Raw genomic sequence first — 24,145 nt, 5'->3', positions numbered from 1 at the left:
TCCAGAATCAATCCTTGCTCTAGTCCCTGTTATTTACCATATGAGTTAGGATATCACTCTCTCCTCTGGTTTCCTTGACTCATGCCATCCACATGGTCTTTGTAAAGCTTCTGGGAGTTCACACATCTGATTGCTTAAATAGTCCTGGGACATATTTGCTTTTCCCTGTTTGGTTTGTGGTGGTTGTTGTTCTTGTTTTTATCCCAGTCCTAGGCTTGAACTCAGGGCCTAGGTGCTACCACTTAGCTTTTGTGCTCAAGGCTAGCATTCTACCACTTAACCACAGCTTCAATTCCAGCTTTTTGGTGCAGTTAATTGTAGAAAAGAGTCTCACAGACTTTCCCGCCTGGGCTGACTTTGAACCATCATTCTCAAATCTCAGCTTCCTGAGTAGCTAGGGTTACAGGTGTACAGCCACAGACACCTGGGTTTTTCATTCTCTTATATACACTAGCTCTCTTTCCTCCAACACTCATTAATACATACAAATATTTATACATTACTACTTTTACTTTTGTCTGTCTTGGGCCTGCCCATTCATCAGACTTAGTCAAATCACTGTTCATTTATCTTTCTCCTTTAATTTAATCTCCTTTGTCAGAGATTAGCTTATTGTAGCCCTAATACCTAATGCCCAAGTACCTAATGCTTTCTTAGTGACTTTAAACTAGCTTTCTCACTTGTGTCTGCCCAGCAAAACACTAAATGTTGAGAAATTCAGATTTATCATTTGTTTCTAAACAAAGATCAATGGTGAACCAACTCCTTGAATGCAGTTTTAAAAAAAGAAAAAGAAAAACTTAATTTGTTTTTAATGCTTGTAAAAACAAGATAAGCACCAGTAGCCCACACCTGTAATACTAGCTACTCAGGAGACTGAGATCTGAGGTTCACAGTTTGAAGCCAGCCTGGGCAGAAAAGTCCCTGTGAGATTCTTAGCTCCAATTTACCACCAGAAAACTGGAAGTGATGCTGTAGCTCAAGTGGTAGAGTGCTAGCCTTGAGCAAAAGAGCTCAGGGACAGAACCCAGGCCCTGAGTTCAACTCCAACCACTGAAAAAGAATAACTGTTCTGCTGAAGGATTCTTTTTACAAAATGTCATTGCAGTTTTGCTTTTTTCTTCCTATTCTGCTATAGTAACAAGTGTTTTGATAGTTTTTTATTATTGTATTTGCATCAAGTCTTGAATCAGGAGAAAGTAAGCAGAAGGACATTGGAGAGAAATCAGTGAAGGAGGAGGGCATTTTCCCAAGAGAGGGGCAGAAGGAGGCACAATCACAGCACAGTACAGACTGGAAAGATGAAGGACACGCGATGGCAAGGCCTGAGGAAGCTGAGAGACTTGGAGGAGATCTGAACCTTCAGTCTCAGAGCTGTGGGGACAGTTCAGATGACAGTACCACCCAGGTAGGTGCTGTGAACCTGTGCTGCAGATCCATTCCCTCCAATTAGTTACAGAGATCAATATCATTTTTAACCATCACGACCAATCGTCACCATAGCCTGAATAGTAATAAAATAACAACCATCATCTGAACCAGGCCCAACAGTTGATTCACTTTATTATAAAAGCATTCTGATATAAAAAGTGCTGATTGACAGTTCACCTCTGCTTAGGATGGGTACCATATTCCCTATTCTTTTTTTTTCTTTTTTGCCAGTCCTGGGGCCTGGGCACTCTCCCTAAAGCCTCTCTGTGCTCAAGGCTAGCATTCTGCCATCTGAGTTACAGCACAACTTCCAGCTTTGTCTATTTATGTGGTACTGAGGAATTGAACCTAGCGCTTCATGCATGCTAGGCAAGTACTCTACAACTAAGCCACATTCCCAGCCCCTCCCTATTCTTTTTTATTGTTATTATATAGTTACATTATATACAGAGTGGACATTCCCTATTCTTGTTGAGGGCCTTAGTGTACAAAATATTTCAAACTGGATTATTTTAAATACAGCTTTTGCGTTTACTATAGATTTGCTTTCAGGAAGAGAGAGGAGAGAGAATCTGCCATACTCTATGTTTACAGGTCTGTCTTTATTATACAAAATAAGTTCTCTCCCATCCAACTTTCTAGAAATTATTTTGAGATCCACAGAAGAGGGCTATTGTACTCATAAGTAAATCACTGATGTGATTCAGCCATTTGGCTGATAACATCCACTTGAAAAGTGAATCAAGCTGGTTACTGGTGGCTCATATCTGTAATCCTAGCTACTCAGGAGGCTGCCTTTAGTCAGCCAATAATAATCACCTATGATGTGTTAGGTCCTATTTTAGCAATATGAACAAGGTAGATGTGGCAGGTTTCTGCCTTTGACTCCAGCTGGATGGTTTGTGCTTTCATAGGGCCTGTCTCTTTCCACCTGCTCAAGTCAAGACTTTTCACAGAATTCCAGGTAAAAGTCTAGAGCTGCAGGAGCACTGTCATGGAACACTGAGGTTTCTTGGCCAGATGAAATTTTCACCCGAGGATGTTTGAGTGAAGAATCTGCAGTGGCTTCCATCCGCTTGAATCTGTCCTCTGTCATGGAGTTTGGCATGTTTGTGTACATGTCAGATGAGCTCAGAATGGTTAAAGAGTAGCTGGAGAGCTACATCACCTCTGAAGAAGATGGTGATGCTGACTCTGGTCAAGCTACAGTTCTAAAGCAGTTGCTGTCTCTCTAAGAGAGGATCTTAATGAAAGGATGTCTAATATCACTGCTGCTGGTTTGGGTGCTGGGGCAAGTCTGCAGTGCCTCTCTGTGCTCAGCATCCTTCCTCTTTGTCTTCCAAGGTTGCTTTCTTATAGCCTCTCTCCCCCATGGGATATGTGCAATGGTGTTGTTTATCCTGGGTCAAGGACACATCTCTGAAAAATTGAAGGAAAATAAAATTAGCTTATTTTTCATTTTTAAATACAATTATTGGCATAATTTGCATGCCATACAACATTAACATTTAAAGTGTACACTTCAACTGTTACTATTAAATTTACAGCGTTTATAGCCATCTCTATGATTTTAGAACATCTTCCTCATCTTCTTACCTCATAAAAGTAATCTTATGCCAAGTGCCAGTGGCTCATAACTGTAATCCTAGCTACGCAGGAGGCTGAGATCTGAGGATTGTGGTTCAAAGCCAGCCCAGGCAAGAAATTCTGTTAGACTCTTATCTCCAATTAACCATCAGAAAACTGGAAGTAGTGCTGTTGGTCAAAGTGGTAGAGCACTAGCCGAAGCAATAAAGGTCAGGGACAGCTCCCAGGCCCTGAGTTCAAGACCCTTGGCTGACAAAGAGAAAGAAAGAAAGAAAGAAAGAAAGAAAGAAAGAAAGAAAGAAAGAAAGAAAGAAAGAAAGAAAGGAAGGAAGGAAGGAAGGAAGGAAGGAAGGAAGGAAGGAAGGAAGGAAGGAAGGAGGAAGGAAGGAGGAAGGAAGGAAGGGAGGAAGGAGGGAGGGAGGGAGAGGAAGGAAGCAAGCAAGCAAGGAAGCAAGGAAGGAATTTTGTATTAACTAATAGGCATCCCTCCATTCCCCCCCCCCCCCCCGCATCCCCACACAACCATCAATCTTTCTGTCTCTGTGGGTTTGTCTATTCTGGATCTGCCATACACGTGTGGAACCACACCATATGTGACCCTTTATGATGACTACCTTGCATATTGCATGTTTTCGAAGTACTGGGTAATCTCATCATTCCTTTCCATGACTGAATACTTTGTATCAAAGTCTTACAATATTTTCATTCACCAAGTCATTTGTTGAACATTTGTTTATTGTAAACAATAATGCTATGACTATCCACAAACATGCATAGCTTTTCATGTATTTTAATTCAATTACATTAATATCTAGGAATACATTTTCTGGGTCGTATGATAATTTTATCCTTAATATTTGAAGGAAATGCCATACTTCTTTTTCCCCTCAAAGACTACTTGGTGTTGTATCCCTACCATAAGTACGGTGTTTCAGTGTCTTCTTAACCTGCCAACTGATACTCATAGAGGATAATTGGTTTAATGAACTGTTGGTTGATCCAAAAGAGACCTCTGGCTAATTACTGCTCTCTTACTGGTAGCATTACAGGCTACTGGTCATAATGTAATGAGTTGTTGTGCAGTAACATTCTACCAGCAAAGCAATTTACTGGCAGGAAACTAGAATCTTTGTGTTGGCTGCTTGACTAGCTGAGTAGCACCTTGACAGAGGACTTACTAGCAAGTGACTGGACTGGAAAATGTACATTGGAAAGATTTTCCAGTCTGCAAAACAGGCCAAAACTCATATGCCTTTGTCCATTGGTAGAAATGGTACTTCCCTTGTACGTCTGTTTTGATATGTTAAATGGGTTCTAACCATTGAAAATGCTGATTACTGATTAATTGTTCAAAGCTGTTAATGGTTAAATGAGCAGCCAGAGTGGTGATGAAGGCATTTCATAGCATTTGCAGTCAAAGTAAATCTAAGTGGAGGCAATCAGAGTAAATCTAAGTAGTATCAACAGTAATGGTAATATTACTGAGTGCACATTCAGTGTCAGGCATCCTACTAAGGCCCTCTGTGTGCTAACTTACCCTTCCCTTTATCTACCATATATTATTATTATCCTGATTTTTTCATAAGGAAATGGATACTTAAGTACCCTTTCTAAGACCATCAAACTAATAAGTGGTAGACTCAGAATTGAAACCCAGATGTATCTAATTCCAAAGACTGGGTTTCCTAGTAATTAGATTTTAATCCTTTAAAGACTTTCTGTAGGGATCTTAGAGATTTGTAGCTCTAGAACAAGGGGATTCAGATTGCCTTTCTGATTAAACCAAAATAGGAATTGAAAGACTAACAGGACTTGGGGAGTTCTGTGCTGCTTTTAATATAAGCAAGATAAAATTAGAATAATGACAGACTTTCCAGAAAATCATGGGCATAAATATACTAAAGCAGTAGTAAGAAAATTTCAAATATATCTCATCTCTTGAATTATTTGTGTGCTTACCTCTTGTAAAAAATTCAAATGACTAGTCTTTTAATTAAAGTAGTTTAGGGGCTGGGAATGTGGCTTAGTGATAAAGTGCTTGCCTAGCATGCATGAAGCCCTGGATTTGATTCCCTAGTACCACATACACAGAAAAAGCCATAAGTGGTGCTGTGGCTCAAGTGATAGAGTGCTAGCCTTGAGCAAAAGAAGCTAAGGTACAGTGCCCAGGACCTGAGTTCAAACCCCAGGACTGGCAAAAAAAAAAAAAAGTTAAAGTAGTTAAACTGAATGGAGGGAACTAATAAAAGAGTATGTTCAGAAATTCCCAGCCTTATTAAGTTATGGCTGTCAGTAAATATATAAATTGCCAAGCCTGGTGATACACAGGTTAAATGAGCAGCCAGCGTGGTGATGAAGGCATTTCATAGTGTTTGCAGTCAAAGTAACTACAGGAGGCTAAAGCAGGAAGATTGCTGGAGTGAGGCCAGCCTGATACATATAACAAAAGCCTTCTCATAAAACAAAAGCACCTAACAACAAAAACTTGAATGTAGGTGGGCACTGGTGGCCCATGCCTGTAATCCTAGCTACTCAGGAGACTGAGATCTGAGGATCGCAGGCAGGAAAGTCCGTGCTCTTATCTCCGATTAACCACCAGAAAACCAGAAGTGGTACTATAGCGCAAGTGGTAGAATGCTCGCCTTGAGCTGAAGAGCTCAGTGTCAGCGCCCAGGCCCAGAGTTCAAACCCCATGACCAGGAAAAACAAAACAAAAAAAATAGCTTGAATATATTTGTGGTATAGAGTGTGATGCTTTGATGCCTGTATATACTGTGTACTGATTGCTCAGGTAATTTGCCTATCACATACTTATTTTGTGCGGGAGTAGTGAGAACACTTAAGATCTACTCTTTTAGCAGTTTCCAAGCACATATTATTAGCTGTAGTCACCATGCAGTACAATAGATCTCTGGTACTTTTTCAGTACAGTGAACTGAAACTTGTGTCTTCTGACTCCCCCCCACACCTAATTACCCCGCCATTCCCAGTCCTCAATGCCTGTCACCAACTGTTCTACTCCTTGCTTCTACAGGTTTGACTTTTTTTAATTCCACATATACAAAGACCCAGGTAGCATTTGTCTTATTTGTGCCTGGCTTATTTAACTTAGCCATGTGTCTTCCAAGTTCATCTATGTTATGGCAAGTGTTAGAATAACCTTCTTCTGTAAGCTGAATAGCTTGCACCGTGTGTTTATATTTACCCCATTTTCTTTATCCACCCATCAGCTGATGGTCACTGAAGAATAAAGTTTAACATGGGGTTTGGCAAAGATTTTGTTTTGGCTATGACCTCCCAAAGCATAGGTAACAATAGCAAAAATTATTAAGTGGTTTTATATCAAACTTTAAAGCTTCTTTCTGCTTGGCAAAGGAACAATCAATATAATTCAGAATTTAGGAGTTGGGAGAAAATATTTTCAAATTATATCAAGTAAGAAACTAATATCCAAAAAATGTGGAACTCAATAACAACAAAACAACCTGATTTAAAAATGGGCATAATACCCAAATTGACACTTGTCAAAAAAAGACATGTAAAAAGCCAATAGGCAGCTGGGCACAGGTGGCTCACACATGTAATCCTAGCTACTCAGGAGGCTGAGATCTGAGGATTGCAGCTCAAAGCCAGCCCAGGCAAGAAAGTCCGTAAGACTCTTATCTCCAATAAAACCACCAGAAAACTGGAAGTGGTTCTGTGGCTCAAGTGGTAGAGCACTAGCCTTGAGCTAAAGAACTGAGGGACAGCACCCAGGCCCAGAGTTCAAGCCCCACGACCAACAGCAAAAAAAAAAAAAAAGCCAATAGGCATACATATTTTTAAAACTTCATCTTCACTAATGATTAGAGAAATGCAAAGGAAAACCACAATGAGTTATCACTTCAATGAACTATTCACTCCACTGAAAATGGTTATTCTCAAAAAAAAATTTGTTGGTGAACATATGGAGAAAAGGACACTTTTGTACACCATTTGTGGAAATGTACATTAGCATTATGGAAAATGGTATGAAGATTCTTCGAAAAATTTAAAATTTACCAAATAATCCAGCAATTCCACTTCTTGGTATGTATCTCAGGAATTTAAATTAATATTTTGAAGAGATAGCTGTACTTATGTCTAATTGTGCCACTTTCCAGGATAGTCAACTTAAGTATACAGCAGTGAACAGATAAAGACAATGAGGTATCATACAATGGTACGTAGTGTAATAGTATGATCTGCTGTTTATAATATGCAATGAGGAAGTGGCACTATGGCTCAAGCGGTAAAGCATATTAGCCTTGAGCTGAAGAGCACAGGGACAGCGCCAAGCCCAGAGTTTAAGCTCCACGACCGACAAAAACAAAACAAAACAAAATATGCAATGATATATTACAGCCTTAAAAGGATGTGTTGACTAGTAACTGGAGAAGGATCATCAGGTAGTACAAGGCAAGTGATGAAGAAGGCTACATTGCTAAATTTTCTTTGTTTATGCCCTCAGGCAGACAGATACACACACACAGAAATATGCCCTAAATAAGTAAATAAAGTTTTGTCCATGCTTCAGTTGCTTTTCGTGGATATGAAAAGTTAGAAGATTGTTTATGCTTCTCTGCTTTTGTTCCACAATTTCTTTAGTATTTTTGGTATATAAAAGTTGTTAAATTCTGCCTGGCACCAGTGGCTCACACCTATAATCCTAGCTACTCAGGAGGCTGAGATATGAGGATCACGGTTCAAAGCCAGCCCAGGCAAGAAAGTCTGTGAGACTCTTATCTCCAATAAACCACTAGAAAACCAGAAGTGGTGCTGTGGCTCAAGCAGTAGAGCGCTCACCTTGACCTGAAGAGCTGAGGGACAGTGCCTAAGCCCAGAGTTCAAGCCCCACGACCAACCAAAAAAAAAAAAAAAGTTGTTAAATTCTATTAACATTACTAACTAGCCATAAATATGAAAGTAATTTGTGGTAGGGAAGCTAGCTCCAAAAACATATATATGTGAATAAACACATTCTGACATTATATGTTTCTTTTATAATGTTTGCTTTAGTATCTATTGTCTGGAGAAAAGCTAAAATACCAGCAGCAAGATGAAGTACAACAACTTCGTCAGAATTTGCACCGGCTTCAAATTCTTTGCAGCTCAGCTGAAAAAGAGCTTCGGTATGAGCGAGGAAAGAACTCGGACTTAAAGCAACATAATAGCTTACTGCAGGAAGAAAACATTAAGGTAACTCAAGTGGGAACATCCTTTGTCCAAAGATCTCATCCAGCCCTGGGAATATGTGTATTACAGTTCCTTCACATTGGCCAGCCACTGGTGACTCACACCTGTAATCCTAGCTACTTAGGAGGCTGAGATCTGAGGATCATGGGTCAAAGCCAACCTGGTAGGAAAGTCTGTGAGACTCCATCTCCAATTAACTATCAAAATACTGGACTAGAGACATAGCTCAAGTGGTAGAGCACCAGCCCTGAGTGCGTGCACGCGCACACACACACACACACACACACACACACACACACACACAAATTCCTCAATAGTATAATTCATCATAGGATTCAAGAATTAGTGGAAAAATTCCTCCTTTAACTTTTTCTGGATAAATAGGGACAAAACTCAGTCATTTCTCTTCTGCTTGAGCATACATGATATTAGTAAACAGGAAAAAGTTTAAAGTGATGCCATCTATTTAAATCATTATCTTAATTTTTATCACTTACTAAATTTCAGTGACCTAGGCTAAAACCCTGATTGTCCTGCCCTTGTTGTATATCACTAGATTTATTTATCCTTAACAAATCGGTTCAATCAATGTCACTATCAGTACAAAGGTTCACTTCATGAGGACAAAGTTGGTTTTCCTAACATAAGCAACATGTTAAAAGGAAATCCCAGTCTGGGAATGTAGCTTAGTGGTAGAGTGCTTGCCTAGCATGCATGAAGTCCTGAGTTCCATTCCTCAGTACCACATAAACTGAAAAAGCCAGAAGTGGCACTGTGGCTCAAATGGTAGAGTGCTAGCCTTGAGCAAAAGAAGCTCAGGGATAGTGCCAGGCCCTGAGTTCAAGCCCCAGGACTGGCAAAAACAAAAACAAAAACAAAGGAAATCCCTCAAACATGTTTGTTTTAAAAATAATCTAGGTAGAGCTTCCATATACAAATTTTCTGAGCCATAAGGCTCAAAATGAACCATTGCATCAATAGACCTTCCTTTAATTATGGTTCAACTCTCTATATTAGAGACTTAGTTTCTAGAAGTCCCTAAAGGTTCTGGAATTCAACATTTTACAAATAATAACTGAATAGAAGTTTCCAGGTTATATAACCACTTACCTAGGAAAGGTTTCAACCAGATTCCTCACTTAGTCTAAAAGGGGTAAATGCACCCAGGGGGAGGACTGCCATTTTGAGCCTCTTTGCTCCTGTTTCTAGGGTTGCTCCTCTTTCCCTTTTCTTCTTTTTCTTTTTTTTTTTAATGGCCATGGGCCTTGAACTCAGGGTCTGGGCACTGTCTCTGAGCTCTTTTGTTCCAGGCTAGTGCTTTACTACTTTGGGCCACAGCACCACTTCGTTTTCTGGTAGTTAATTGGAAATAAGAGTCTTGCTGGCTTTGAACTTGGATCCTCAGATCTCAGCCCCCTGAGTAGCTAAGATTACAGGGCTGAGCCACTGGCCTGGCAAGACTTGAAGTTCTTATGGCCTCTCCAGTCATTACTCAAGTCTACTTTTATAGTATAAAACCCATCTGGAAAACATGTAGATAGCCAGGCTCTAGTGGCTCATGCCTATAATCCTAGTTATGGTTCAAAGCCAGCCAGGGCAGGAAAGACCATGAGACTTTTATTTCAAATAAACCACTAGAAAACTGGAAGTGCCACTGTGGCTCAAGTGGTAGAGCACTAGCCTTGAACTGAAGAGCACAAGGACAGCACCCAAGCCCAGAGTTCAAGCCCCATGACCGACAAAAAAGAAAAAAATTCATGTCTAAAGTATGTACTACCTGGCACTTTATGAGAGAAGTTTACCTTCACAAATCTATTGAGGGAAATGGTTCTTATTTGAAAAATGACATAAAAACAGAAGAGGAGATGTGGCTTAAGTGGTAGAGTGCTGATCTTGAGTAGAAAAAGCCAAGCAAGAGCGAGGCCCTAAGTTCAAACCCCACTACCAGCAAAAAGAACATGAAGGAGGGAGGAAAGAGGGAGAGGGGAAGAGAAAGAGAGGGAAAGGTGGAAGGGAAGGGAAAAGGGAAGGGAAAGGAAGGGAAGAGAAGAGAGGGGAGAGAGAGAGGAAAAGAAGGAGGGAGGGAGGGAGGGAAGGGAGGGAGGGAGGGAGGGAAGGAAAGACTGGGCACTGGTGACTCAGGCCTTTAATCCTAGCTAACTCAGAAGGTAAAGATCTGAGGATTGTGTTTTGAAGCCACTCTGGGCAGGAAAATATGAGACTTTTATTTCCAATTAACTATCAAAAAGCCATAAGTGGAGCTGTGACTCAATTGGTAGAGCCTAGCCTAGAGCAAGAAAAGCTCGGAGACAGTGCCTAACCCATGTGTTCAAGCCCTAGAGCAGGCAGAGAGAGACAGAGACAGACAGAGACAGAGACAGAGACAGAGAGAAAGGTTCTTTGGTCATAATCTGTAGGGAAGTATAAAGGAAAACAACAAATGCTTATTTATCTCGATCTAAAAGGAAGGCCTTCTTAAAAATTCTGGTATTTCATTATCATCTGAATAAACTTCTTCCCTACCCTCTCCAGTCATGAGTTTTATGGGGCCTTTTTTTGGAGGGGGCAGAAGTTTATTTGTTTGGTTGATGGGGATCAAACCCAGTCCTCATTTATGCTAGGCACATATACCATCTCTGATTTATATTCCCAGCTTCTTCTTCGCAAGTTTTAAAATATTGATTATATTCCCTAAACCTTTGTAGTTATGTAGCTTTAAATTTTTAAATATGTCTCTTCAGATGACAGCCTTTTACCTTTTCCTTCAAAGATATTTCTTAGATCATCTTAACTCTGAACATATTCAAGTAATACTTTATCAGAACTACTCAGATCAGTATTCAGTTTGCAGGCAAGCCAGACATAAAGTTAATGAGACCCCATCTCAACCAACAAGCCGGTCATGGTATTTTATCCAGCCATGCAAGAAGCATAGGTTGCAGGATCGCAGATTGAGACTACCATTGTGGAGGAGGAGCAAGACTCTAAAAATAACTAAAGCTAAAAATGGCTGGGGGTATGGCTCATGTAGTAGAGCACCTGCTTAGCAAGCATAAGATTCAGAGGTGAAGCCCCAGTACTGAAAAATAAAACTTACACAGACCATGATGCCTTACATATGATTGATACACTATTAACATTTGTTGACTCAATGAACAGTCTTTCAGGGTTCAAATCTTTCTGATGGTGCCTGACATGTCAGCAGTATGATCTACAATAGTTACCTTTCATTGACTCCATCTTTTATAAACCTCCCTTCACCCTTGAAGAGCCATCTTGTTATAAATGAGGGAATGATTCAAGGTTGTAAACCTAATAAATAGAATCCAAATTTAAGCCCAAACAACTAATATGGAATTTCACACTCAGAAAAAGCATCAAGTCAGGCACCAGTGGCTCACGCCTGTAATCCTAGCTATTCAGGAGGCTGAGATCTCGGTTCAAAGCCAGCCCAGGCAGGAAAGTCTGTGCGACTCTTATCTCCAATTACCACCAGAAAACTGGAAGTGACACTGCAGCTCAAGTAGTAGAGTGCTAGCCTTGAGCTGAAGAGCTAAAGGACAGTGCTCAGGCCCAGAGTTCAAGCCCCCACAACCAACAAAAAAGAAAAAGGAGGGTAGGGAATGAGGAGGAGGAGAAGGAAGAGGAAGAGGAGGAGGACCACCAAATGTAGACCTAGAGTTTAACAAGTTGTAACTTTAACTCCTCATACACTCACCACCCAGGGCTGCCAGCCTATACATTTTCCCATCTCATACCACTGCTTTGCCACCTTGGCATCAATCATTAAGCTCCTCTGCTTTACTTCATAGTTTTGCTTCCTATGCACAAATCCCACACAATATAGTTTAGCTTTTCCATGTGTTTTATTGCCTGTAGTACTGGATCAAACCACAAGCTTCATGCATACTAGATAAGTGCTCTTTCACTAAGCCCACACCCTAACCCCTGCCCATTTAAAAATACTTTGCAAATATATCAAGTATGTTCATCTTGTGCCTGTCCTTTTATGATCAGTTCTGTGTGCAAGAGCCACCCGTGTTGTAGTGCAGAGCCATTGCTCTCTCATTTTGCTGTACAGTATACTATTCTATTGTAGGAAAATATACATTATTTATATACTTTCCCTGTGTTTTGTGGACATTGTACAGGCTTCCCACTTTGTGATATCATAAAGTAGAGCTTTAGTAGGCTGGATGTCACTCTGCCAACACTGAGACATTGTACTGGATCTTCTTCTTGCTGATGAATATACTCTGGAAGCACACATCACCAGCCATAACAGTGTTTGCACCAGTGCTGCGGTATTTGATCATTCCAGCATTACCAAGATACTGAATATTGGCTCCATCACTAACAACCATAGACTCAAGCCTTGGCCTGTCTTACTCTGTGGAGTCAGTGGGCAATATATTGTGAAAGGATTTTGAATCCTCTCTATTTACAATAAGAAGTTCAGGTTTCATCATCTTGAGCCAATCCAGTGCTTCAAAATTCCAACACTTACCTATCTTTACTCACTAATGATAGGAAACATTTTGCTCCTAGAGCACAATTTCTTCTTTTCTACATACATTCACTTCTGTTCTATATAATAAAGTGGTCAATTTTACATGTTGGTTAACATTTTTGAAGATGACATTTCTCTGAGTAAGAGAAAACATTAATGCAAAGTGAGAAAGTGAGCTGAACACTGGACACTCAAACAGCTTTTACCCAAGCAGCTTTCTATCCATGCCTTGGAACTGAGTATAAGAGCACATTTTTCAGATATACTCAGTTAACAAATGTAAGACTCTGCCTTGAATATCATGATCAATGAAAGCAGTTGATTTGAAGTATTCATAGAATACTGTCTATGACCACAAATATGTATTTCTCTAGGAAGAGAGGTAGTGGAATGATTGCATCATAGCCTATATATTACCTAAATGCTTTTTTCAAGTTTTATCTTTCACCAATAGCGCATGAAGGTTAGCATTGCCCCGCATCCTTACCACTTCTTGGTACTATCAGCCTTTAAAGTTGTTTCTGAACAACATCCTATTGTATATATAATACATTTTCTTTATCCGTTCATCCATTGGTGGGTACCTAGGCTATTTCCATAGCTTGGCAATTGTGAATAGGGCTGTAACAAAAATGTAGCAATGAAGGCGTTCTATAATATGCTGACTTACATTTCTTTGTATATATGCCTAGGCGTTGTATAGCAGGATGATAGAGAAGTTCTGTTTTGAGTTTTCTTAAAACTTTTTGCTAATCCTGGGGTTTGAACTCAGGACCTGGGTGCTGAAATAGGCTAAAGCTTTACCACTTGAGCTACACCTCAACTTCTGGCTTCTTTGGTGCTTAATTGGCAAAAAGAGTCCCATAGACTTACCTGTCTGAGCTGGCTTTGAACTGAAACATTCAGATCTCAGCCTCCTGAATAGCTAGGATTAAAGCACCTGACTATTTTTAGTTTTTTGAGGAAGTTCCATTCTTATTTCCATGAGGGCTGGGCTAGTTTACATTCCCACAAACAGGGGCCCTTTCTCCTCTACATCCTCACTAGCCTCTGGGTGGGGTGAGGTAGAATTTTGGGATAATTTTGATTTATATTTCCTTTATGGCTAAGAGTGTTGCATTTCTTTATGTATCTATTAGCCATTTGTATTTCTTCTTGTGAGAATTGTTACTCAATTCACTTGCCCCTTTATTGATTTGGTTTTTGTTCTTTTGGTGTTTAATATTTTGACGTCTGTCTATGTTTTCAATATTATCCTTTTCAGATGGGTAGCTGATAGAGACTTTTTCTCATTTTGTAGACTATCTCTTCCTTGTGGTTATGGTTTTTCCTTTGGTGTGCAGGAAGCTTATTTAATGTATTCTGTTTGTCAATTCTTGCTCCTATTTGCTCAGCTATTGGAGTCCTATTCAGAAAGTTGTTACGTAAGCCTGTATCTTCAAGTGTTTGCTTTCCCATAGGAGTTTCAAAGTTTCATGTCTTAGATTACTCTTTGATCCATTTTAACTTTATTTTTGTATAGGGAAAGAGGTAGAGATCTAGTTTCAGTCTTTCATATGTTGAAGATTCCAATTTCCCTAGCACTTTTCCTCCAATGTATATTTTTTGTCATCTTTGTCAGATGCCTGTTGCTGTGTGGGTTTATTTCTGTAAGTGGTAACCTTTCAAAAATTTCATTTTCTAACTATTGCCAATATATAAAAATACCAGGGTTTTTTTCTAATAAAAACTTTGTAAGGCTTTTTATGTCATGTGTTTTCATTTTATAATTTATGTGTCGCTCATTTTCTGTAAAAGCAAATCTATCATGTGAGAATAAAAATAATTTTCTTTTGTCTCTTCCAAATATATGATTTTCATTACTGTTTCTTATTTCTGTACTGGCTATTGTAATAGTAACAAGAATTGGTGAATGTGAGCATCCTTTTCTCAGTCTCAATCTCAAAGTAAGATTTCATCAGTTAGTAAGCTTCCAGAGACTGGCCAGGGGTCAGTGAGCCCCACCTGTAATCCTACCTACTCAGGAGGCTGAGATCTGAGATTAAAGTTTGGATGGTTGAGGAATAGCCTGGGCAGGAACATCTGTGAGACTCTAATCTCCAATTAAAACAAACAAACAACAAAAAAAAAAACCTACCAAAAAACTTGGCTCAAGTGATAAAATGCTAGCCTTGAACAACAACAAAAAGATCAGGGACAGCATGCCCAGGCCCTGAGTTGAAGGTCCACAATGGCACTAATAGTAGTAGTATTAGTAGTAGTGTAATGTTTTTGGCTAGAAATAGTGGTGCATACCATAACCCTAGTACTTTAAGCTGAGATAGAAAGATTGTGAGTTCCAGCTAATATTAAACTCTGTCTCAGATAGATAGGTAAATAGATGGATAGATAGATAAATAGACAGACAGACAGACAGACAGATAGATCTTTTTACCACATTAAGGAATTCACTTTCTAGGGTTAGTTTGCTCAATGTTTTATGAGAAATATATTTTGAATTTCGTCAAATTATTTTTTCTAATTTTTGTATTGTTTTGTTGGTCATGGGGCTTGAACTCTGGGCGCAAGCACTGTCTCTCAGCTCTTCAGCTTAAAGCTAGCACTCTTATCACTTGAACCACAGTACCACTTCTGGTTTTCTGATGGTTTATTAGAGATAAGTCTCACAGACTTTCCTGTCCAGGCTGGCTTTAAACCACAATCCTCAGATCTCAGCCTTCTGAGTAGCTAGTATTATAGGCATGAGCCACTGGCACCTGGCTAAATATTTTGAAAATATGAGATTTTTTAAAAAATGTATTAATATGCTGAATGACATTGGCTGATTTTTCTCCTGTTAACCCAACTTTGTATTTCTAAGATACATCCTTCTTCATCATAAATTATCAATGATTTTACTATTTGTATATCACTATATTTAGCTTGTTAATATTTATTTGGAATCTTGGCATGTGTGTTCATGACTGAAACTAGCCTATTATTTCCCTGTTCTTAAAAAGTCCTCATTGGGATTTTTTTTTTTTTGCCAGTCTTGAGGCTTGAACTCAGGGCCTGAGCTACTTTTGCTCAAGGCTAGCACTCTACTGCTTGAGCCACAGCACCACTTGCAGCTTTTTCTGTGTATGTGGTGCTGAGGGATCAAACCCAGGGCCTCAGGCATGCGAGGCAAGCGCTCTACCACTGAGCCACCTTCCCAGCCCCTCATTGGATATTGGTCTGACAGTTCTCCCAGCCTCTTAAGATGAGTGACATACCTTCTCTTTTTGTTCTCTGGAAGAGTTTGTGAAGACTAGCAATGGTTTCTTCTTAAATTATTACAAGAATTCATACCTAAGGCCTTTATTTGAGAGTTTTGAATTAATACTTAAAGACTTTGAGAGGTTTTTTGGGGAAGATTTGGAACTGGTAACTCCCATTTCTTTAACACTTATAAGAAGTCAATTTTTAAAACTTTCTTCTTATATCATGGTATATTTTATTTTCTACTATTTGATTTATAGCTTTAAAACTTTAAAAATAAAAAGCCAGGCATGTTAGCCTATGCCTATAGTCCCATCTACCTAGAGGCAGGAACATTGCTTGAGCCAAGGAATATTAAGGCATCCTGGACAATGTAGTGACATGCTCTCTCAAAAATACTTTTTAAAAAAATAACATCGTGATTGTTGTTTTTACTTTCATGGTATTTATTGTCTATGCTTTGTTTCTTTTCCCTTGATCAGCTTATTAATTTTGTTAGCCTTTTCAAAGAATCAAATTTTACCTTTGCTCTGCTTCCCTATTGGGTTTTTTTCCCCTAAGAGATAGAGTAAATACACACATTTAACAGCTTTTATCAATATGCTGCACCCTACTGCATTAGAATCTGTATTCAGACCCCAGCTTTCTCATTTGCCAACTCTATTTAAGATTCAGGTTTGCATGTTTAAAATGAAATAAAATACCAATCTGAGCTACTTTACAGACATGAAAGCCTAACAAACGTGAAATTGTATTAGCCTCCATTCCATACTTCACACACAGTAGACATTCTGTGATTCTTGAATAATGGGAGTTACTTTTCACTGGATATTTCCTGTGTGTTGGATTTGGTTCCTGAAGCTTTAGTTGCTTTGCCTTCTTTAATGAAACCTTACAGCTATACCAAGTCAGCAGTCATTATCCCTCCAGTGCAGTTTTGCTCATCTGATGCTCAACCAGGGCCCAAGAAAACTATTTACTTTTAGAATCGCTTGGTAGAATCTGATTGGTTAATTTACTAAAGACACATACAGAGTGACTGTAGTTACGACACGATAAATTCTGAGACCATGGAATTGTGTTATCCACAAGGACCATGTTCACTGTCTTAGCATTTTGTCTGTGATTCCTTGGCCTTGTGTACACATTTACAATGTTCTGATATTCCTCAGTAGGAACTGGTCATTCACCCACTCTCTGGCACTAAGAGGCCTTGATTATTGAGAGGGGAATACAGAGCATGGTCCCTGGGGAAGAAGGATGACAAACAAATAGCTATAGGCATGTTTAATTACAGTTTTGATAAGTTTGTTGGATGAAATAGGTGTGGTTTAGAGCATCCATAACATGAGTAAGGAAACCTCTTTAGGATTGTGACATTTAAGCAAAGTGATATTTGAGCAGAGACCTGAAGAACAGGCCAACAAGTTCATAATAAGGAGGGGAAAGGTGAAGGACTCCTGGCAGAATGAAGTGTGGAAAGAATTCAGTGTTCAGAATCTCTAAATAGAAACCAGTGTGACAGTTCAGTGGGAAAGGAGGGAATCCCAACATGGTTTTAAAGAGACCACAAAGGGCCAGATTGCACAGGGGCAGGTAGTTGCTGGGATTTGTTCCTTTGCTAGTAAAATATCCGTGTGTGTGCCAGTACCAGGGCCTGCACTCGGGGCCTTATGCCCTCATCTGGCTTTTTCACCCACAGCTGGTGCTTTACCGCGTGAGCCATGTCCTTGTGTATGTGTGCTGGTGGCACTGGTGCTTGAATTCAGGACCTGAACACTGTCCCTTAGATTTTTTTTCTCTCAAGGCTGCCACTCTACAACTTGAGCCACACTTCCACTTCTGGCTTTTCTGTGGTTAATTGAAGATAAGACTAATATAGACTTTCCTGCCTGGGCTGGCTGTGAACTGTGATCCTCAGACCTCAGTCTCCTGAGAAAGTAGGATTATAGTCATGAGCCACTGTTGCCCAACCAAATCCAGCTTTTCTTGCTGGTTAATTGGAGATAGAGTCTTGAGAACTTTTCTTCTCAGGCTAGTTTTGAACTATGATCCTCCATGTCTCAACCTTCAGAGTACCCAAGATTATAAATGTGAGCCACCAGGTGCCCAGTACAGCTGAAAGATTTTAAGCACAGGAGTCAAGTACAATGTGTGTGTGTGTGTGTGTGTGTTTGTGTGTGTGTGTGTGTGTGTGTGTGTGTGTGTGTTCTGGTTTGGTTTGGGTTTTTTGGTGGTCATGGGGCTTCAACTCTGGGCCTGGGTGCTGTCCCTGAGCTCTTCAGCTCAAGGTTAGCACTCTACCACTTGGGCCACAGTGCCACTTCTGGTTTTCTGGTTGTTAATTGGAGATAAGAGTCTCACAGACTTTTCTGCCTGGACTGGATTTGAACCACAGTCCTCAGATCTCAGCCTCCTGCGTAGGTAGGATTACAGGCATGAGTCACCGGCAACCGGCTTCATGAGTGTTTTTTAAAAGAGAATATGTTGGGTGCTGCATAGGGAATGCACAGGAGTAAAACTGGAAGTGACAGGATGGGGGAGGGGCACCTTGCTTGATCGAGGCTAGGTTGATGTCTAGTAGTTGTGGAGGTAGAGTGGCAACATGGGTTCTGTGATAGGAACTGGATCACAAGAGAAAAGGAAAACTCAAGGGTGACCTGGGCATTGATGGCAAGCCTGCATAAACCAAAATGTGTGTGAGAAAACCAACCTTGAAATCAGAATCAAAGAGCTCATTAACAAACTTGATAGTTACTCACATAAAAATAACACTTCAAATCATAGAAATGAACCTAGAATCATCCACTTTCTCATCCAATAATACAGAGATTGGGTAACAGTGGAAGAGTCTACAAAGGAGAGCAAGAGGGAGTAGCAGAGAGGTGGCAAGCAGGAGATGGAGACAGTGGGTGCTCCTGACAAGTCATTTGCACCCCGGGCTTATTGTGACACTGGGGTGATCAGTTGGTGCCCTTGGCAAAACAATTCTGGGGGTTATAGCCATGAAAGCCAGTTTGGAGAGATTAAAGAAAGAATGGGAAAAGTTTAAGCTCTGCAAACATGGAGAGTACTAGAAAAATTCCTTTGTCCAGCCAGTCTGATGGGAGGGACTTAGGTAAAGTTTACTAAAGCATGGAGCGCCACACGGAGCCAATGGTGTGGGTATTTATTTGTCAGCTTTATGAATAGGGGAAGGGATTACAAGGCCTCTCTGTGTAGACTAGGCTGGTCTTAAACTCCTGCCTCCTCAGCCTCCCAAGTTCTGGGATTACAGGTATGTACCAACTTGCCCAGCCTTATTAGTTTTTAAAGGAAGTAATTTCTTTCATAGCTTCTTATTGTGGCCTGCTTATTCCATGTTGATTTTATCATTTGTATTTATTCCCCAACCCTAGATGAAAATTGAACTAAAGCAGACCCAGGAGAAATTACTAGACAGCACAAAGATGTATTCTTCACTTACAGCAGAGTGGAAGCAATGTCAGCAGAAAATCAAGGAGCTGGAGCTGGATGGACTTAAGCAGGCTCAGAGCATTAAATCACAGAGCAATCTGCAGGAAAAGCTGGCTCAGGAGAAGCTGAAAGCTGCCGAGGCACAGGAAAGGGTAATTATTCTCACACTTAATACCTAGTATACACTCATTACCACCACAGAAACCCTTTTCCTTAAGGATTTTAAGAACTAGAAAATGGCACAAATCTGGCAGAATTCTAATATTTTATTTTCCCTCCTTTGTTTTCCTTTTTTTATTTTACCAGCTTTTATAATTCCAGTACATCTCATGTTTAAAATTTACATGATGTACAAGTTATCTTGATCATATTCACCTCCTCTGTCACTCTTTTCCCCTGCCTCCTGGTTCCCAAATCTATCTATCTATCTATCTATCTATCTATCTATCTATCTATCTATCTATCTATCTATCTATCTATCTATCATCTACCTTTATTTTTCTTTCTCTCTTTCCCTCCTTCCCTCCCTCCCTCATCCCCTCCTTCCCTCCCTCCCTCCCCTTCCTTCCTTCCTTCTTCCCTCCTTCCTTCCTTCCTTCTTTCCTTCCTTCCTTCCTTCCTTCCTTCCTTCCTTCCTTCCTTCCTTCCTTCCTTCCTTCCTTCCTTCCTTCCTCTTGTACCAGTTCTCGAACTCAAAGACCTCATGCTCTCACTTGGCTTGTTTGCTCACTGATGGCACTGTACCAATTGAATCATGCCTCTGGTCTAGTATTTTGCTGATTAGTTGGAAATAGCATCTCATGAACTTTCCTCCCAGGCTGGTTCTGAATCTTACTCTTCCAGGGGTCAGCCTCCTGAGTAGCTAGGATTTCAGAAGTGAACTACCCTTGCCAGGCCCAAACTACTTTCAAGAAGCTTCACACATGTGCATAAAGTATGTTGACTATATTCACATTCCTTCACTTTCACATTTTAAATGGTTTATTTTCCTTTGATCTATATTAGCTGCTAATGTCATTTTTATTTTGTAATTCTTTTTTTTTTTTTTTTTTTGGTGGTTGTGGGGCTTGAACTCTGGGCCTGGGCACTTGTCCCTCAGCTCTTCAGCTCAAGGCGAGCGCTCTACCACTTGAACTACAGCGCCACTTCCTATTTTGTAATTCTTACAGGGATTTTTGTTGTGAAATGAATGAAACATTTTCAAACATTACCCCTGCATTTTAGATAGTCTAACACTAGGTGGCAGTAGTGCATAGCTGCACTCTATCTATCTATCTATCTATCTATTATTTTTGCCAGTCCTGAGGCTTGAACTCTGGGCCTGGGCACTGTCCCTGAGCTCCCTTTGCCCAAGGTTATCACTCTATCAGTTGAGCCATAGCTCCACTTCTAGCTTTTTCTTGATTGAATTGGAGATAAGGGTCTCACAGGCTTTACTGCACTGACTAGCTTTGAACCATGATCCTCAGATCTCAGCCTCCTGAGTAGCTATGATTACAGGTATGAGCCATTGGTGCCCAGCTCAACTACACATTTTGATGTGCAACTTTGTATGAGTCAAAGCTAAAGCAATCATTAGGCTGGGAATGTGGCTTAGTGGTAGAGTGCTTGCCTAGTATGCATGAAGCCCTGGGTTTGATTCCCCAGTACCACATACACAGAAAAAGCCAGAAGTGGCACTGAGGCTCAAGGGATAGAGTGCTCAGGGCCAGTGCTCAGGCCCTGAGTTCAAGCCCCAGGACTGGCAAAAACAAAAACAAAACAAAAAACCCAAGATGCCAGACCTGGCATGGTGGCTCATGCCTATATTTCCAACTATTCAGAAGGCAAAGATAGGAAGACTATGATTTGGGCACACCTTCCACCATTGACAAGTTAGTGAGATCCCGTCTCAGCAAACTAGTTAGGTATTGTAGTTGACAACTGTCATTCCAGCTACATAGGAAGCATAAATTGGAAGAAGTCCAGGGCAGACCCGCCAGACTTTATTCAAGGAATAACAGAAGCAGAAAAAAGTTGTGGGCCCAAGTAGTAGAGCACCTGCCTGGCAAGAATCAGGCCCTGAGTTCAGCCCCAGTACCCCTGAAAAAATAAGATGACTACAATCTAAAGTAGATTCAAAAAGTTGATGTTGAATTAAAGAAGCCATCACATAGAAGCCTAGGATTCTATTTATGAGGTTGAACAATGGATTGTACTAAGCTATGGAGATGAGATAGTATCTTTATGAGCTATATTAGCTAGAATTTGCCCTAGAAAATCACACTTATTCTACAGATATTGTAAAACTATTAGACTAGAATGTCTTTCGGTAGGTGCCAGTCATATCCTTACAGTAGAATGGTACTTGCAGCTGTAGTAAAGAAGACAATTTATGCATACATACAAGGAAAATCACTAAATGTATTGTTTAAAAACAAAAAGCCAAGTGTAGCCAGGCACAGGGAGTTCACACTGCAAACACTAGCTACTCAGGAAGCTGAGATCTGAGGATCTTGATTCAAAACCAGACCAGGCAGGAAAATCCATGAAACTATTATCTCTAGTTACCCACGAAAAAAAGCCAGAACCAGAAGTGGAGCTGTGGTTCAAGTGGTAGAATAATAGCTTTGAGCAAAAAAGTCAAGGACAAGCCCAGGCCCTGAGTTCAGGCTTCAGAACACACACACACACACACACACACACACACACACACACACACACACACACACACACACACACACACACACACACACACACACACACAAGAGGCATAAACTTATTGTAGTACGTCACTGTATAGAATGTTTGTACATGTGAAAAATAGCTATCTGTGATCTGTTTATGAATCTCTGGAAGTATACCAGTGGATACTTATTTGCTGGAGGAAAACAGAGATAGTAATGAGAAAGATTCTTTTGATTTTATAACTTACTTTATGTATACATATTGAATTCTATAAATATACCCCATATGGCAAATAAGTAATTTATTTTACAGTTACATCTTGCCACACTCCTTCCTTAGGATCAGATTTGTATGTTAGCACTGCTGTCATTGATATCTACATGCTGTTCCCCTAAATTGAAGAAGAAAAAAAGAAAAGGTCACACTCTTCCTAACATCTGACTTGTAAACTTTTTCATTCAAGATTTTGGACTTGCAGCAGAAGTTAGAGCATGCTCAGCAAGCCTATCTCTCAGACACTTGTATTTTGAAGAAGGAACTAGAGGAAAAGATGAAAGAAACCATACAAAATGAAGCCAAGTTGCAGCAGCAGTATCAGGAAGAACAGCAGAGGAGGTAAGAGGAGCAGAGAGCTGCGTTTCCTGTGGTCTCACCAGGCTTGTGCCTATCAGCTCAGAAGTAAGCTCACATTCGTCACACCATTCTGAACTGATTATTGTCCTCTTTGCCTCTGGAACCAGACTGTGGGATTCCTAAAGGCAGACACTATTTGTCTCTATTCTGGGACCTACTGGTATACTGGTAAATTTTCTTGAATGGCCAGATTGCCTATGAAATCTGATATTCTGGGATTTGCTTTTTTGTGTGATAATACAAGGGGTTGAACTCAGTACCTAATGCTTATTAGGTAAGCATTTTACCCCACACCCCAGCCCTTTTTGTTTTTAGTTTGCTTTTAGATAGGATCACAAGTTTTTCACCCAGGCCAACTTCCAAGTACCAGGACTGCCCAGAAACTTCCAGCTGTAGTTGAAAATTCTAGCATAGGACTTAACATTCAATAGCCAAACATTTATTGGCTGAATGGGTATTTGAGTGAGTGTTGTGAATAATGAATTTACTTAGTGAGGTGCTGTGGAGATGACTCACCTCGACCACCATGCCTAACAAGATGTCAGGCTATCTTAACTTGTAACAATCAGAGAAATCCACAAGAGCAGATGCACAAGATGTTAAAATAAAATTTGTGAATGAGCTAGGTGCCAGTGGCTCATGCCTCTAATCCTAGCTAGTCCAGGCAGGAAAGTCTATGAGACTTAATCTCCAATTAACCACCAGAAAACTGGAAGTGGCACTGTGATTCAAGTGGTAGAGTGCTAGCCTTGAACTGAAGGGCTAAGGGACAGCACCCAGGCCCAGAGTTCAAGCCCCATGACCAACACACACACATACACGCGCACACACACACACACACACACACACACACACACACACACACACACACACACACACACACACACACACACACAGATGGTGAATGATGCCCAAGCTGCCAAGCAAAGGAGAATATAACCATCTGGATTCAGAAAAAGTTGAGGAGACTTGCCACAAGGTAAACTGATCATATCCAAATAATCTCTGGAAGAGGGCTGGGAAGGTGGCTCAGTGGTAGAGTGCTTGCCTTGCATGCCTGAGGCCCTGGGTTCGATTCCTCAGTACCACATAAGCAAAATAATAATAATAATCATCATCATCATCTCTGGAAGAAAGCAACCCTATTAGGGATGCCCATATAATAGGTTTAACAAAATATGAGCTTGCATTAACATTGCCAAACATTGGCTAGTATGAATGAAAGTAACAGGAACTAAAAGCACCATATTTATTGTCCCAATAGTCTTAGCAACTGGAGTCATGAAGGATTGGTTAGGAAATACCTGTGTGAAACTTTAAAAATAAATAAATAAAATTATTAAAACAGTGAAAAAGGATATTTAACTTTTCTGAAACTTGGTCTTTGTATCTTTAAAGTTGGAATGC

At 40.2% G+C, this 24,145-nt stretch overlaps 1 protein-coding gene across 6 annotated transcripts in view; it reads left to right on the top strand.

The window, feature by feature from the left end:
- Ccdc30 (coiled-coil domain containing 30) overlaps window positions 1-24,145 on the top strand; it is a 103,694-nt gene that overhangs the window by 49,074 nt on the left and 30,475 nt on the right. For 4 of the 6 annotated variants that reach the window (XM_070017169.1, XM_070017165.1, XM_070017164.1 and 1 more), the window contains 4 exons: window positions 1,183-1,408; window positions 8,056-8,235; window positions 19,381-19,590; window positions 22,569-22,720. In XM_070017169.1, coding sequence (XP_069873270.1) covers window positions 1,183-1,408; window positions 8,056-8,235; window positions 19,381-19,590; window positions 22,569-22,720 — 768 coding nt within the window. The remainder of the gene's footprint in view (window positions 1-1,182; window positions 1,409-8,055; window positions 8,236-19,380; window positions 19,591-22,568; window positions 22,721-24,145) is intronic. The other 2 variants (XM_070017168.1, XM_070017167.1) reach the window with 1 other exon arrangement.

Source organism: Dipodomys merriami, unplaced genomic scaffold (assembly GCF_024711535.1).
Source record: "Dipodomys merriami isolate MVZ:Mamm:240054 unplaced genomic scaffold, mDipMer1.0.p SCAF_121, whole genome shotgun sequence".
Classification (NCBI taxonomy): Eukaryota; Metazoa; Chordata; class Mammalia; order Rodentia; family Heteromyidae; genus Dipodomys; species Dipodomys merriami.
Note: the sequence above shows the minus strand (reverse complement) of the source record. Positions and strands in the feature narration are given on the sequence as shown.